General features: G+C 40.6%; 2 protein-coding genes across 2 annotated transcripts in view; one reads left to right on the top strand and one right to left on the bottom strand.

Moving 5' to 3' along the window:
* Positions 1-15,573, bottom strand: part of LOC111870840 (GRB2-associated-binding protein 1) — a 28,639-nt gene extending 13,066 nt beyond the window's left edge. Inside the window, exons 1-3 of the mRNA XM_023863421.2 lie at positions 15,343-15,573; positions 1,932-2,060; positions 259-430 (exon numbers count right to left, since the gene is read on the bottom strand). Of these exons, the coding sequence (XP_023719189.1) occupies positions 259-430; positions 1,932-2,060; positions 15,343-15,420 (379 nt within the window). The 5' untranslated portion in view covers positions 15,421-15,573. The remainder of the gene's footprint in view (positions 1-258; positions 431-1,931; positions 2,061-15,342) is intronic.
* Positions 15,574-15,862: 289 nt separating this feature from the next.
* The window catches only part of LOC111870837 (calpain-D), a 43,816-nt gene continuing 42,483 nt past the window's right edge, over positions 15,863-17,195 (top strand). Inside the window, exon 1 of the mRNA XM_023863418.2 lies at positions 15,863-16,212. Within this exon, the coding sequence (XP_023719186.1) occupies positions 15,932-16,212 (281 nt within the window). The 5' untranslated portion in view covers positions 15,863-15,931. The remainder of the gene's footprint in view (positions 16,213-17,195) is intronic.

Genomic DNA, 17,195 nt, shown 5'->3' with positions numbered 1-17,195 from the left:
TGAGCTTCAAGCCTCTGCCACTTTACCCCCTGGGGAAAGAGCCCTAGTACCCATTGGATAGGAGGCTGAGTGGGCCCCAGAGCTGGTCTGGACAACATAGAGAAGAGAAAATTCTTTACCCTACTGGGGCTCAAACTCCGACCCATCGTCCAGTCCACAGCCAGTTGTTATACTGAATACGTCATCCTGGCTCAAATAATACAAAGATATATGCATAAAATTTAGCTGAAGATACTTTCGGATTATTGACCGACATACCGTCCTCATCTTTGTATGCTTTGAGTCCACATACGTGACAAACATATTCAACCCATTTGTTCATGTCATCCTCGGACTCCGCCACCAAGTAGTAAACTCGTTTTGGCGTCTTCACATCAAACATGTGCTGGTATTTCTGCTTGCGATTCTCAAACCTCAGACCAGCGTCAACCTGGAACACAACAGGAAATTCTTATACTTTCTGCCCTGTAGTTTACTTTACCACACTATCAGTATCCAGCCTTGATATGGTACTGTGGGTGACTGATGAAATGGGAAAGATTTCAAACGAAGTGGCCATGACCTAATCAAAGCACTAATCTGTCTGGTGGGGTGGAGGAAAATCATGAAAAACTGCAAGCCAGGATAGCCAATGTCTGGCCATGAATCGAACCTTCTGAGTTGAAGTCCAGGCTGCTGCTGGTGCTGCAGCTATGCCAACCGGCTGATTCTGCTGTCTGCCATTAGATGGCAATGTGCTCATATTTAATTCCTTGGTTAGCTATAAAGCTATATAAATTATTCTATTACCACAGTTTAATGAGGTGAGCATGACTTATGAGAATTCAGCATTAATAAAACATCACAAATATTTAGAATATCATGTATGAGACTACAAAGTCTATCCTTCAAAATATACATAAAAGTTTTTAAGTGCGATATCATCATTATGCGATTTAAGGTTACCATAGCAGGTCATGAACAGTCTTTTTGTTTTTACATGTCATGTCTGTTCTGTGAATAACTGATAATGTTTTGGTGCTGATATGTGAAGTGTTGGGTGTACTATATAAAGGAGACAGTCTACGATTGACTATTTCTGCGTGTCATTAACCGTGAGCCTTCGCTTAATAATGTAGTAGTTGAAAGGGAAGTGGGAGAAGAGGGGGAAGTTAGAGTACAAAAGTTTACATAACAAGACTTTTCATTTGCTTTAGTAAACCTGAAATAAATAAATAAAACACAACACAGAGTTTACAAAGTGTACAAAATTATAAGTTGTAAGTATATATATTTATAACATAAAGTAAATTTTGCATATCTGTACATGAAGTTATCAGGGACTGGACACAAGGCAAAGGTAAAGTTATCCCTGTAACAGGCCATTAAGGCCCATAGGGTTGTCAGATGTCAAGGCTGCCACATTTTCTAGACAGTCAGCTCACCGATGGCAATAAGGTTGTCAGCCTTACATACCAGCCGCCCTTTGCTCCCCAGGAAGATTGCTGGTACTCATTTCTATTAGAGGCTGAGTCAACCCCAGGGCCATAGTGCAGCTGAAAGAATTAGGCAAATTGAAAAAAAAAAAAAATCTGCATCATCAGGATTCTAATCCATGACCTTCCGGCTTGTAGCATAATGCCTCAACCAACTACGCTATGATGTGCCCCACTGAAAACAAGGCCACTAGATCCGTCGCAAGCCACTACCAAGCAACGGCTAGTGAAGACTGTAACAGACTCAAAGACCTAATGTGTCCTGTAGTGATGTGTGAAGTGTGCAGAACAGTGACAGCATAATTCTTACTTGTAGTTACGAGTTGTAAGAGTTCAATAAATCCCATTATCAATCGCAACCCCGTCTACAGTCACTAAGATCATTACAGTATTAAATGACTCTAACACAAATCAAATATTCTAAAGATCTCTTTCGTGAATCAAACGTGTGCTTACCTGCTCACACTGGTCCAAATCGATTTTGCCTTTGAGTTTTCTGCAGTTTCGGTCCGTGTAGTACTCGAGGAAATACTGACCAGGTAGTTCACCCGAATGGCGCAGCACAAACCACCTGCGCCTCCACCGCTGTAAACAAATATTTCACCAATAACCTTCTCATTATTTTGGATCTGGGGTTCTCACTGCAGTCAGTATCAAGATAACAGACTTCTGCGATGTGATTTTGTGTACTTCAGTAATAGAAAGCAACGTTTCAAAGGAACCTGCTGCCTCCATCTTCAGAACAGAGGATGAAGGTCGCAGGTACCTTCAAAACATTGATACACAGCTATTAAACTATGTGGCATTGCATGTAATTCTTCGGTCCTGAAGGTGGCAGTAGTTGGTTACTCTGAAACGGTTCTTTTCATGATTACCTGGACAGAGTTAGTGCCATAACAAGGCCTTTATATAGGGTCTTGATAGGAAGAAGCGTTATTTAATTAAGAATAGGAGACTTCAGCTATCTTCAGACTTTTTTAATTATCTCAAGAACCCTAATTGGGCTGGATGTAAAAAGTGTGTTCAATTTTTCTGTCTGCAACTATTGTTCGAAATATTTTTAGCTCTGATAAATATTTAGCAAACTACACTCAAGATACAAGATGAAAACACATGTAGGCCTTGATGTACACACATATCTGTTAAATGTATTCAGTTTTAACCAAAATTGGAACATATCAACCAATCTGTGTTAAAATTCACAAATATCAAATTCATGAAAATCCATTCTGGTCCTCATACTCTTTCATGCATACAGATGGAAGGACACAGCGACTTTAATTGGCACGTTGCAGAACCGCAAACAGGCTTAAAATATAACAGATGCAATTACACAGAATGGCAATACATGCTTCCATAAAATGGAGAACAATTAATTTATGTTTCATAATTTAAACTGTAACAGCATGTCTTTATCTGGCAGATAATGGCTCATTTCTGTTAACACTTTCAAGCCCAGTGGTTCCTATATGTAAAAACAATAGATGCAGTTATGTGGATTGGCAATGTATGTTTCAACACATACTGAGAGCATTAACTTATATTTCACAATTTCTATTGTAGTACACTGAAAGCATGGCCTTATCAGACAGTTCGTGTTCTCATTTCTTATTAGTTTATTAACCCTTTAAAGACTGAGTCTGAATCTTACGTTATGACTGATGGTCAGTCGGCCAGTCTGCCTTGGAATAAAGCACTCATCTGGGACTTAACGACCAGATTTTTATTACTGTTAAGACAACTGCCAGTTTGTTGATGTGGGGCTCTCTACCTGATGACAGGCGGGGTCTGTCCTTTACAATTGCTGTTGGCCCTTGCCCCCGCAGTTATTCTAGGGTCTGAGTCCCGAAGAACTCACGACCATATTCTGCTGTCTCATGATGATGGCTTTTAATAGCCGAAACATGTAGCTGAGCCAAACTAGGCATTGACCTTAATATAGTTGTGTTGTGACGGTTTTAATAAAGAAATTGATGTCTCAGATTTCGAGACTTCCCTTTTCGTCGCCTTTAAAGACTGAATTTCTTCCAAATACTATATAAAAATGCAGTTCGTACCTCACAGGAAACACACGTCACCCCTACAGACCCCAACTGGTTAATTCTGTTTTGGGATATAATCACTGTTTATTGTGAGAACTGTATGGAACAGAAAAATACACTGTGGGGGAACAATGTGTTGAAGCATGTGGGTCATATGGTAACCACTGAGCTTTAAAGGGTTGAGCCTTTCATGCCCAGAGGTTACAACAGTTATTCTCGGTCGCAGACACGTAATGCGTTCCCTGCGAGGTATGAACTGAGTCTGTATAAATTCTGCCCTGGACAGAACTAATGGGATTCCAAGTATGATTGGGAAATAAACAGATCTGACATGGAGAATAAGATGAGAAACGAACAAACAAGATTCCGAAATTTCACATAAAATTTTACTGCATCACCATCCATCAACGATCACTCTGCGGGGGAGGGGGGAATTTGAAAATTTCATGAAAGTTGCGCGGTCGGCTGTGAACTTCATTTGACCTCGTGGATTTAATCGTTGCCAGTTTCGATCTTTTCCGTCGGATGCTGAATATGGAGATATGTCTTGTACCATAGCGAACCTGTGCAATATCCCCCCCCCCGTGATTTGCGTCATAAAGATGAATATTGAAGCGTTCCATTTCAAAGCGTCAGTGCTGTAGAAATGATCGATTCATTGGCTCAGATTTTTATAATGATATTCATTGAATCCTGTAGCTATGCTACAGACACGGGGGCACGCGATAGCGTAGTTAGTTGAGGGGCTATGCTACAAGCCGGAAGGTCGCGGGTTCAAGTCTCGATGAGGTCATTGGATTTTTTTCAGTTGACCTAATCTTTCCGGCCGCACTAGGCCCTGGGGTTTACTCAGCCTCTAACAGAAATGAGTACCAGGAATTAATGAAATAATTTTCCTGGGGAGTAAAGCGCGGCCGGCGCGTAAGGCTGACAACCTTACCGCCATCTTTGAGCCGATTGTCTAGATAGTGTGGGACCCTCAACGTCTCACAACCCTATGGGCCTTAACGGCCTGGTAAAGGGATAGCTTTACTTTTTTACTTTCTACGCAGTTTTAATATCGGTAAAGATTAGATAAGCTGGTCACGGTAGCCGAGCAGTTTAAGGAATGTACTGTCTTCGCTCGCTTGGAAACCGGGATCGTGGGTTCGAATCCCACTCAGGGCATGGATGTTTAGTTTGTGTGTGTGCGTTTTTCTGTGTCTGTGCACAGGTAGAGGCCTTGCGACGAGCTGATCACCCGCCCAAGGAGTCCTACCGAATGTGTAAGATCTAGAAAAACCGAAGTGAACGGAGAAGTTCATGGAGGTAGGCCTAGGCCCACTGGGGCTGTAGTGCCAAGAGGAAAAAAGATTAGATAAAGTGACAGGAGGTTGGCGGAAACTGCATAATGAGGAGCTTCATAACTTGTACTCTTCTCCAAGTATATGTAGAATGATTAAGTCAAGAAGGATGAGATGGACAGGGCACGAATGGGGAGACGAGGAATGCATATAGGATATTGGTACGAAAGCCAGAAGGAAAGAGGCCACTGGGAGGACCAAGGCGTAGGCGTGGATCGTAGAGAGATAGGATGGGACGGTATGGGGCCGCATGCCCCTCCACGTTTTGTCCCACGTGAATTGATCACCTTAATAATGTACGGCGAAGAGTACAAATTATAAAGTTACAAATTGGCCGCGCCGTAGCTCAAGCGGTTAGTCGCTGGCTTCCCACCGCGGCGGCCCGGGTTCGATCCCGGGTCTGGTTAAGTGGGATTTGTGGTGGACAAAGTGGCGCTAGGACAGGTTTTCTCCAAGTACTTCGGTTTCCCCTGCCAATCTTCATTCCACCAACTGCTCCACAATCACCCTAACCTATTACCTGGGGCTGCTACAATAGGCCAGAAGTGGCCGCAGAAGAAGGGACTTAGTCCCACCTCACTAGCAAAAATTCCCGTTCCTTCTCTCCTCTGAGGTCCAAATATTTTCCTCAGCATTCTGTAGTCAAATGCCCCCACTCTGCGATCCTCCTTTAACTTTCTTTGATGTATCACTCATTGGCCTTCGTCTTTACTACGGCCTTTTTAGGTTTTACTTGGCCATCTTCATGCATTTGTTCACGTTTTGAAACGGTAGCACTGCAGTAGATCTAGAAGTCAATATATTTCTACGCTATTGCATTATCGTTGTTCACGCTAAAATATGTCTGTTTCAGAATAAAAACTCCCCGTTCCGCGTTATTCTCCTTTCGCGTCCATGTTTGTGCCCCATTCGTACGTATGTTTTCATTAGTTGAGCTATGCCCCTTGTTATTTTAAATTAGGGGGAGATTGTGAACATTTTAAAATCGCATTAAAGATCGAGGTGAATGGGTGATGCTTTATATTCCTGGTGCCTTTATAAAGGCAAAACCAAGAAAATATAACATGACTGTATTCAGTCCAACGATGCCACCAGGATTTTCTTTTTCATTTTGTTGGAGGGGGGAAGCCCTAAAATTCGCTTACAAATTCACGTTTACGTCATATACAAATATGTTTACTGGTCGCTCTAATGGATTCACGATAGAATAACAACACTCGCAGCTAGAAAGGGAACACACATCACAAGACACGGTTTACATAGAATATAAGAAAAACGACCCCCATAGCGGAAGAACCACATGCAAGTTTCAATTAAGACACATAAGAATAATAATCTTAACAAGTTTTAGTGTGTGTAAATTTATTATAGTTGACGAATACGCACTTTTTAAATAATTTTATAAAGACACATAATGACAAGCAATGCAACAGATTAGCGTAATTAGGGCACCTCATGATGACACTATGTTGCCGAAACATGTCGTGAAGTAACAGGTGAAACTGAGTGCACTACAAGACGGCCACTGTATACATATCATGGATGAATAACAATTTCTTGAAATACCTTTAATGTTTTGTAGTAAGGTATCGTATAATGCAGTCTTTCAATTTTTATTCTTTCTTGTTCTTAAATCCGGAAGGGGGCTGGTTGTCATCTTAACTTATTCCCCAATCCTGTCAGACCCTATGATTCAACCTTGCCCCCCCCCTTCTTGAAGCAAACAGTTTTCTGCCTTTGATAGGGAGATAAGTGAAGTGGATGTACCATATTACATAAGGAAATCGGTACCCTTTCCCAATGAGTCATTTTGCTTCAGTTCTTGATAACCATACTTTGTGCTTTTTTCAAGATGTTATAACACATGCTCAGCGCAGACAGACGCCTCTGTGCGCATAATCGTCAAAACATACAAGTCACGTCATACTTAACGGATAAAACTGTCAGAAGAGAATTCAGATAAACTAGCTGAATTATCTGGTACAGGCTTATGTCAAAAACATCTTAAGAGGATGCGTCGTTATCACACAGCGACGCAGAGCGTTAGAAAGTCAGTAAATTCTCAACACACGATGTGAAACAAAATTGCCCTGACCGGATATATCGTTGTACATACAAGACTCTTTCTTAAGGTAACTCTCCTGAATGTATGGCGTAATAGGAAATATGTTTTAAACAAAGTTTGTTACAGCATGTGCCTATTTCTGCACATCAGAATTGTTCTCCTTCACTAAGTTTTTGTATAGTTGCTTGAAGGGCTACAAGCTACAAGCCGGTAGGGCGCGGGCTCGATTCTCGACGAGCACATTGGAATTTTTCAATATATCTTATCCTTCCAGCCGCACTATGGTCCTGGTGCCGACTCAGCCTCTAACAGAAATGAGTACCAGGAATCTTCCTGGGGGTAAAGGGAAGCCGTCGTGTAAGGCTGACAACCTTACCGCCATCTCTGAACCGATTGTCTAGAAAATGTGGGAGCCTCGACGTCTCAGAACCTTATGGGCCTTCACAGCCTGTTACAGGGATAGCTTGACGTTTTCTTTTATAACAATGCTGCCAGTAACAAACTATACAGCATCGAAATGATACGAAAATTGGTGAATAATGAACTGGGGAGGGTCGTAGATGAATCGAGGCCGGAACAGGCTATCCTGACCGCAGTTATTTGTGGTTATCCTCAGTACCTCTAGGCAAATGTCGGTAAAGCATCTCGATTACTCTAAGAGCGCTTACTCCCAGGTTCATCCCTATTCATCTTTAATCTGTCATTCCAACATTCGATGCCGTATGATCTGGGGATGCTGACGGCATTGTGTAGTATCCCGAGCGGATGAAACACGAGGGCAATGTTTCGCCGCTTGCCAGGGAAGTCATTGCAGGAGGTAGAGACATATTTCTGGCAATGCCCTGCCCTTTCCAGTTCTGTCGCGCGTGAATATGAGGACACCCATTCTTGTAGCACGTCTCGTGGCTATGTCAGAAGTAGGAATTCAGTTTCCCTGCTTTATCTCTCTCTCTGTTTTTTATTCCTGACTATTTTTAAACGAGATCTGAATAATATTTATTCCTACAGACCAACACTAAGGGAGAATTTTAACCACGTGCTTAAGAATTCGTTTGTATGAGTGTCGAAAGAGGTGAGAAATATTGAAATTGTCACACTACATCTCGGAGACATGGCCAGAATGGAGACCCTGGGAAGGGCGTATCAGTAACAATGACTTCGGTTACGATTTTTTTTTTCATGTTTCGTGCGGTGACTGAGAATGCATATAGGAATGCATATAGGATATTGGTAGGAAATCCAGAAGGAAATAGACCACTGGGAAGACCAAGGCGTAGGCGTGGGCGTGGATCTCAGATAGGATGGAACGGATTGGATTGATTTGGCTCAGGAAAGGGACCAGTGGAGGGCTCTTGTGAACACGGCAATGAACTTTCAGGTTCCATAAAATGCTGGGAAGTTCTAGAATAGCTGCAGATTTGGCTTCTCCTGAAGAAGGGCTCAGCTCTGCAAGTAAGTACATTCAAGGCGGGAATAGAGGTAGAGCTCCATGTATTCTTAACCTCGGCATTGTCTGGAGGTGAGAGGCGCCCACCGCTTCACCTCAGAGGAAAGGAGGCTGGGTAAACTTCGGCCACGCCATAGCTCAAGCGGTTAGTCGCTGGCTTCCCACCGCGGCGGCCCGTGTTCAATCCCGGGTCTGGTAACGTGGGATTTGTGGCGGACAAATGGGCGCTGGGGCGGGTTTTCTCCGAGTACTTAGGTTTCCCCTGCCAATCTTCATTCCACCAAATTCTCCATCATAATCACCCGGGATATGCTACAATAGGCCAATCAGTGGTCGCCATGCCGAGTGGACCCAGCTGGACTCCACCCCCCACTAAGCGAAACATCTCCGCTCCTGCAAGAACTCGAACTCCGATGTCCCGGCCCTGCAACCTGTACCCTAGTCACTAAGGTAGTCCAGGTTCTACAAAACTAGTTTAACAATTACTTATCATATACTGTGGTTTTTACTGATGTGACTCTCCTTTATAGTCGACACTTAAGATTATGTTAACTAATAGTGAACACGTGTCATGCTCGTGACATAAACGCTTGTGGCTGTGATAAGGCGGACTGCTGAGTATACGTTTAGCAGAATGTAAGTGGCCATACGCCATATACATTCATATATATTCAGGCCAAAACCTTTTGTCTTCTCGCCCGCTATCTAAAAACGTAAAAATTAGAATACAGAAAACTATAATTTTGCCTATGGTTCTGTATGGGTGTGAAACTTGGTCTCTGACATTAAGGGAGGAACACAGACTGAGGGTATTTGAGTACAGGGTGTTGAGAATATTTGGACCAAAGAGAGATGAAGTGACAGGAGGTTGGAGAAAACTGTATAATGAGGAGCTTCATAACTTGTACTCTTCTCCAAGTATAGTTAGAATTATCATGTCGAGGAGGATGAGGTGGGCAGGGCATGTAGCACGAATGGGGGAGAAGAGGAATGCATGTAGGATACTGGTCGAAAAGACAGAAAGAAAGAGACCGCTGGGAAGACCAAGATGTAGGTGGGTTGGCAACATTAAAACGGATCTTAGAGAGACAGGATGGGATCGTATGGATTTGATTGATCTGGCTCAGGATAGGGACCAGTGGAGGGCTCTTGTGAACACCGCAATGAACTTTCGGGTTCCACAAAATGCTGGGAAATTCTTGAGTAGCTGTAGAATTGGTGGCTTCTCAAGAAGGGCTCAGTTCCACGAGTGACTAAGAATTTTCGGCAATATTTCCATATGTTCGGAAGTCCATTGTTGTGTAATTATCGCGAAAAAAATGTGCATATGTGCTCCATTATGTGTTCATACTTCTTTCTACAACTGTTGTTCGAATTTGTTTCTCGCTCCGATAAATATTTAACGACTTACGTTCGAGATTGCCGGGTCTGGTCAAGTGGGATTTGTGGTGGATAAAGTGGCGCTGGGGCAGGTTTTCTCCAAGTACTTCAGTTTCCCCTGTCAATCTTCATTCCACCAACTGCTCCACAATCACCCTCACCTATCATCTGGGGCTGGTACAAAAGGCCAGAAGTGTCCGCTCTACAAGGGACTTAGTCCCACCCCACTAGCAATAAAAAAAAATACGTTCGAGACGCGAGCAGAAACAATGCAGCATGTTCACGTAACGTGTATGTTATTTCTGTTCGATTTTAACCAAAATTGGAATGCAAGGATACAATTCATTAAACTTCCCCCAATATCAGATGTAATAAAAATGATATCTGGCGTTCTTCTGTTGTTTCGTGCGTACACACAGATCTAGGAACACAGCGAAGTTGAAAGGGAGGGTTGGGAACGCGCCCAAAAAGCAGGCAAACAAAAGAGTCCCCACCGTTGTCAAATGAGAGATTATACAGGTATTATCATTTCCGTTAACAGATACAGCGTTATAGGACAGGGATGATGATGATGATGATGATGATAATGATGATAATAATAATAATAATAATAATTCAATTCAATTCGTTATTATTAATGTGCCGAGTCAACAGCCGCAAGGCCAAATACAAATTACAGGTAAGTACTTAGAAGAAATAATAATGAATAAAAGTGAAAGTAAACAAACAAATAACTGATAATTATAACAGTAATAATAATTTCATTATCATTAAACTAAGTGTTATTACGAATTGAGGAATGAAACATAAATATTTAATGAAGAAATGAATAGTATAGATTTTCAGAGGATAATAATAATATACGTAATTCATTTTGTTTTACTGGACATGCAAATAATAAAAATACTAACAGTTATACTATATTTAAAATTTGTTTGGGTAGAACATTCCTGGCTCCGAATACGTCAACATCCCTGCAGACAACAAATATAATAATAATAATAATAATGTATTACTGGCCATCTATACTGTGGTCTTTTGCATATTTTAGTTGTCTAAAGTTGCCATTTTCAGTCAAAGAGCAACGAAGTAGGTCATGAACGAAAAACTATTCAGTTCACAAACAGTCGCGATTAGTCATCTGGCATAGTGGACAACGCCGTGGTTTTCCAATTAGGTAATATGAGGTTCGAATCCTGACCGAGGCGAGTCTTTTTACTTTATACTGTATGCGCATATCATTGCTACGTTGTGTGAAATATAATTAATGAATTTTTTTTTAACTCGGACAAATAAATATGTGGAAAAGCAGGACCCGAAGTTCACGTTACTGTATTTTTTTAACTCAGAATGGAATTTGTCATCGAAAATCGTTAAGATTCCCAATATCAAATTTCATGAAAATCTGTTCAGTGGTTCCCCAGTTGCTACATTCGGGCGAGCGACCGGACGGACGGACAAACAAACATGGCGAAACTAACGGTGCACGTTTTAACTTTTCTTTGTGATCGCACCAAAAGTGGAGCATTTCTTTTTTATTCAGAGCTGAAAGTGTAGGTTCTTACCGCCAAGAAAACACACTGCATTTCCATTACAAAAATCAGTTGACTAACATTTATAGAAGCAATCACCGTTTGTTTTCATAACCAACTGAATACCACGAAGAAAAATAGAAGAAATACGTTACTTAATGTTAAATCAAGCGGTACACATAGTTACCATTACCTTGTAATGGGTTAATATTTATTCACTCTTCTGTCAGGATATTTTAAGATACAAATCTTACAGGATGTGACGCTATGTACTGTGGTGGATCATTATCAACGTTTCGGAGGAATCTGGTGCCCCCTTCTTCTGGGTATAATTGCGTCCGTCATGAGGTAAAAATATGAAACGTCAATACGTCTTGATAGCGTAATGATTAATTAAACTAAGAACCCACTTCATTATTTAACACTGTTAGTTTCACAGTACGGAGTGAAGTATTTGAAAGAAGGAAAATGCTATTCCAAGAACTGTTCTTTATATATTTTCAGCGGAAAGGAAATCCAGACGCTCTAATGACAGCAGTTTTCTGTACTTTTCATGTCACACAACATGGTTAGATGCGCTGAAATTCCGAACACTATTAATTTCTATTAAGACTCCAAAAGGTTAAGTACTGGAACAATATTTCCGTTAAGTTCACTTGACTTTATATGAAAACAGGGGCAAAAGTAACTGATTTCGTTAATTTTGAAATATACCGAACAGAATGGTCTATAAATAACAACCTAGGCCTTTTGTGGTTTTCCTCAAAACCTCCTGGCAAATGCTACGACAATACCTCGATTACGCCATGACTTATTCCAATTTCATCATTTTTCTGTCACCTTACAACCAAGCTGTATAACGTCAAGTGAATAAGCGTCGTTAAATAACCCATGACATGATCTGAACCACGTTAATGACCAGCGTGAATCATATATTTTATGTAACGCCCTGTTATGTACTACTTTTTTTTTATCGTGGCAGATCTACGATTCAGCGCAGTAACAGAGCAGAAGTTAGCGACAAGAAAGTAGGTCTAAGTAGTAAATTCCAGTCGCAACAGGTCTCGCCAGTACTTCCCTCGAACATCCGCCAATTCCCATTTACATGTCATCTTGGAAAATCTTACTGCCACGATTTCGTAACGACTGTAAAAATAAGTTCGAATGCATACCACAAAAACAAAAGAGATGAAAACGTGCGTCACAAACGACGGGAGAGACCCATGCCCTTATTTTATTTACACAAACCACTGCATCACTGCCATCTAGCGATGTATTACAATAATATTCTATTCCTCGGACGTTTTTATGTGGCTTAACAGCCGTTCTTCTGGGCCTTACATTAATTTCTTTTTTTGGATTTCATGATCTCAAGGCGGTGACTATGAAGAATACAGTATTCTGGAAGTTGACGCCGCGTAGTCTGATAGATCTTACGGATGTTTCGTAGGAACGTACTTCCTCCTATTCGTGGCAAGAGTAAAAGTTGGAATGAGTGGTACAGATATAGGCTCAGGGGAAACCACGACCCTGGACGAACAGCATGTGAAATAATTTGGGGCCCTTAACAGGGCCATTTTCAAGCGCACACAGATTGTTACGGCTACCACCTCCTCTTTCTTCCTACTGTACAAGAACACTTGTTACTGATTTTCCTCTCCTCAAATAGACTCTCCCCTTAAAATAGGCCCTTTAAGGGCCAACGGTGACTAACTTTCTGTCATCCACTGGTTCATTCAGAGCCGATATTTCTCCCAATCTCCACATCAGTACTTAAATCGTAACTGCTTTACCATACTGTATTTTCAAGTTCTGAATTTTTCCCCTGAAGCTGAGACACAACAAATTGTACCAGAAATTTGAGCTGGATGGCAGTAACTTGAGGTCTGCTTAGGGCTATTATAGTCGCAGCACTGACCAATCCAGCTCAAGTAGGAACGACCCTAATTTTTGGGGACTCCCTGTTCAAATCTAAGAGAAGACGCCGAGTATTCTTTTTCACGATTTTCCTCAGTAAATCCAGGCAAATTCTGCGATATCCCTGTAACAGGCCGTGAAAGCCCACAGGGTTGTGATACATTGAGGTTCCCACATTTTCTATACAATCGGCTCATAGATGGAGGCAAGGTTGTCAGCCTTACGCGCAGGCCGCCATTTACCCCCAAGAATATTCCTGGTACTCATTTCTGTTAGAGGCTGAGTCGACTCCACGGTCATAGTGTGGCTGGAAAGATTAGGTCATTTGAGAAGTTCAATGACCTCATCGGGAATAGAACCCGCGACTTTCGAGCTTGAAGCATAATGCTTCGACCAACTATGCTACAGAGTGACCCCTAGACACTGACTTCGTTGTAAAATAACTCACAAAAGAAGACTAATGATTTAGCAATGAGGTGCTTGCAAAATCCTTGTGTGTATGGTAAAGTTGTGGGTAGGCATTAATGAAATTGGAAGTTACAGTACTGTTTTAATTTAATTTATATATATAGTCAGTGATTACAATGCAAAAGGCAGAAGTGGGCATAAGAAAAATTAACATGCATAATCTCAAATTTATTTCGTAATCTGTAAGAACATTTAAGACATCATGTTTGAAAATTCAGTTAACAGTGAAATTATATGCTCTGTTTGAAGATCAGATGCTCAGACAACGGAATGCATAGGTCTACATGTTTCTTATCACTGTGTGTTACAATAAACATGACTCATATCTTTGTCATTGTCTGCCAGAAAGTTTTTTCAAACATCGTTTTGGAAACTGAATTGATTTCCTCGTCAGGTGTCAGACAGTAGGTTCCTACTCAGGTCCACAGAAAGAGTTGGTCTCACTCCCTATATGGAGAATCAGCTCTCTCTAACAGGCCTAACTGACAGATTTAATTACGAATTATTTTTGTTATTTCTTTTACTGTTTTTTATTTGAGAAACCAGACTGAATTTAACAAATTTACAAAAATTGTATAATCCTTATACAGAGAATTATCTCATCCCTCAATACAGAAACATTTCCTCCCTTTATACCTGACGACAGAAACAGATTAAGTTTACAATACACACTTGTCAATATCCAAAATAATAGTTATGTCTACTGTTTAATAAAAAGCGTGTTTGTAAACTCATCTTGCAAAGTTTTGTAATAAAACATAGACATAAGTTCTTGGTATATTAAGCAGACTGTTCAAATTAAAAGAGAACATTATTAAAATACAATATATACAATTATTTGTTAACAAATGAAAAGAATACTTTCATTTTGATTAACTTAGCCAATGGAACCGAATACTGGGGAGGAAAAAACCGTAATTCAAGTTAACTTTGAAAAATAAACAAAATAATCTCTTAGTAAAAATTATCTTCCTCACACAATTGTAAACAGTTTTCACTTAAAAAAATTTTAAATTGCATCGTGTTAGACAGACAAGCAGAAAATGTAAATTCCCTTTAATAACCTTACTTAAAATAGTGTTTGCATCCATCGAAACTGTATAATGAATAAAAAAAAAAAAACTTCCAAAAAGGCACATGAGACCAAATTTTACAGCATGTCACACTGACTGATGTTACTAACAAACTCCAGTCCCTCTGAATGGTAATCCAAAATGCAAGACATTTATGTCCTCTAACCATATAACCTTGGAAAGTGGTATGACAAAAAAGTACCTAGTTGTTAACACATCGCTGGATCTCAGTAAACATACTTCAGCCATAAACTGCAGCACAGTTTTGTGACATAAGTGACTGAATTCTTTAACCTCTGTTTGCTGCTTACAGATTCTGCTGCATATCAGTCACACGAATTCCAGTATGCAAATAAGGAACTTTTTCAAATACTTATGCTGACAGTACATGACAGTTCTGAGTCTATCTTTCGTGCAGCATGCAGTGAAAATGGTAAATGTACTTCTCTAAAATGGATACAATGTATGTACCGCAAACATTTACAAATCCCTTTAAGAATAATGATGTATCTCCTCTTAAGGGTTCACCTCTCTCTCTCCACGAACCTTGTGTCCTTCGTTATCTTTGTAAATACGAAATACGAATGGAACTGCTCTTACCGCTCTCCAGATTGGCTTGGATGGTGGTGATTTCGTCAACCAGCCTTCGTGAATAATCTCAAGGCTAGTATTTGACATATCCAAAGAAATTTATATAAATAGCACAGTAATTAACAGAAAATGTGTCACTCATCCCATCACTCACTCCGCACCACACAGTTCCTTCGCACCCAACATCTACGTTGCCATTGCTGGTTTATAGCTAAATGATTGAATATCGTAACTTAAGAAGTAAGCATTCCTCATCACCTTTTCCGACACAAAGAATGTACTTTCGTACATTGCCGAAAGATGACTATAGTTACTTGGTTTCTACGGTACTAGGATGAAGATATTAGTTACATAGTTTCTCGGATAGGTGGCAGAGTGAAAGGAATTGCATACACGTAGTGTACTTCGAAGATTTCACAATGCATGCTATGGGAAGACGGATCAGAAAACTCGTTATGATTGGTGAACACCGACCAATCCCAGATTTGTTTACATGACGAATTCGGTGACAAAATGCATCAATATGGTGGATCAGCTGGCTGGAATTGTTAGCATACCGAATGATATTTCATGGTAAAATAGCCATGATTCTAAGAGAATGGGCTCTATTGCTTCTGTTCTGCAGTGGCACTGTGAACGGTGCACCCTAATAAATCCAACGGAACGTACCAGATGCATACGGTGCGGGACACATCGCGTAAATCAGTTCAGTGACAAACCAGATGCCGTAGCGAGAGCAGGCCGGAATGGACAGGTGAAATCAAGCTGCAGAACAACAGAGGAGGAAAACACAGCACGTGAATATGAAACAGTGATTCCAATATCGAAAGGAACGGCAGAATTCAGCCTGCGGTCATCTGGGAAAGATTCCTCCTCATGGTAAAAGTTTTAAATTAAACTATTGCGTATGATATTAATTTATTAAGTGTATCAGCTGGAGAATTCCCACGGATGTTCCTGAAACGTCAGTTCGAAGTGCCAAGACTCGCATTTATATTCGCTGAATTTGGTGTGTTCAGTTTCGAAATAATCGTGTTGAGTGCAGCACTGAGTTATTATATCACTATCTCACCTAAATTTGGTTTAAATTTAAGCTTTGAAAATATTTAAATTTTTATTCAGATTTGATAGTTTTTCGTTTCATTGGCTTTCTTTTGAGGTCAGTTTAGATTAGGTTCGATTGGCTCTTCAGAACACTGTACGTTTGAGTGTAGCTGGAGCCTACTTTGTTCAGACAACATTTTTAGTAAACATATAATTTAATCGGTACATAACTGTTTCACACATGTTTCGGCCCTTACATGATCTTCAGAAATGACCAACCTAGTAATTAAATAGAATAAAACATTAAAACTTAATATAATAAATTATAGGACGAATGTAATTATGAAGAAAACAGTCTTCTGGGATGTGGCGCCGTGTAGATATTGTATTAACCGACGTTTCGGAGGAACGTATCGCCTCCGTGTTATTAGTCTATTAGCACCTACTCACGCTGGTTCTTCGCTTGCGGATTTTTTCTTCTACTCTGAAGATGGAGGCGATACGTTCCTCCGAAACGTCGGTTAACAAGATATCTACGTGGAGCCACATCCCAGAAGACTGCTTTCTTCATGGTCACCGCCGTGAAAACCTGAAATCTAACGAATGTAATCATAATTTATTTTATCCGTCTTGCAGTGCACACATTCAACTATTCCCTCTTCTCACTCACTACATGCAATGAACTAGTTTGTCGTGGATTGGATCAGCACCTGAAGATGGCACATTTGTGCCGAAACATGTAGTGAGTGAGAAGAGGGAATAGATGAATGTGTGCACTGGAAGACGGATAAAATAAATCATGGACTTAAATCAGTGCA

The sequence above is a fragment of the Cryptotermes secundus genome, unplaced genomic scaffold (assembly GCF_002891405.2).
Source record: "Cryptotermes secundus unplaced genomic scaffold, Csec_1.0 scaffold632, whole genome shotgun sequence".
Classification (NCBI taxonomy): domain Eukaryota; kingdom Metazoa; phylum Arthropoda; class Insecta; order Blattodea; family Kalotermitidae; genus Cryptotermes; species Cryptotermes secundus.
The sequence above is the reverse complement of the archived record's forward strand: the minus strand, read 5'-3'. Positions and strand labels throughout refer to the sequence as shown.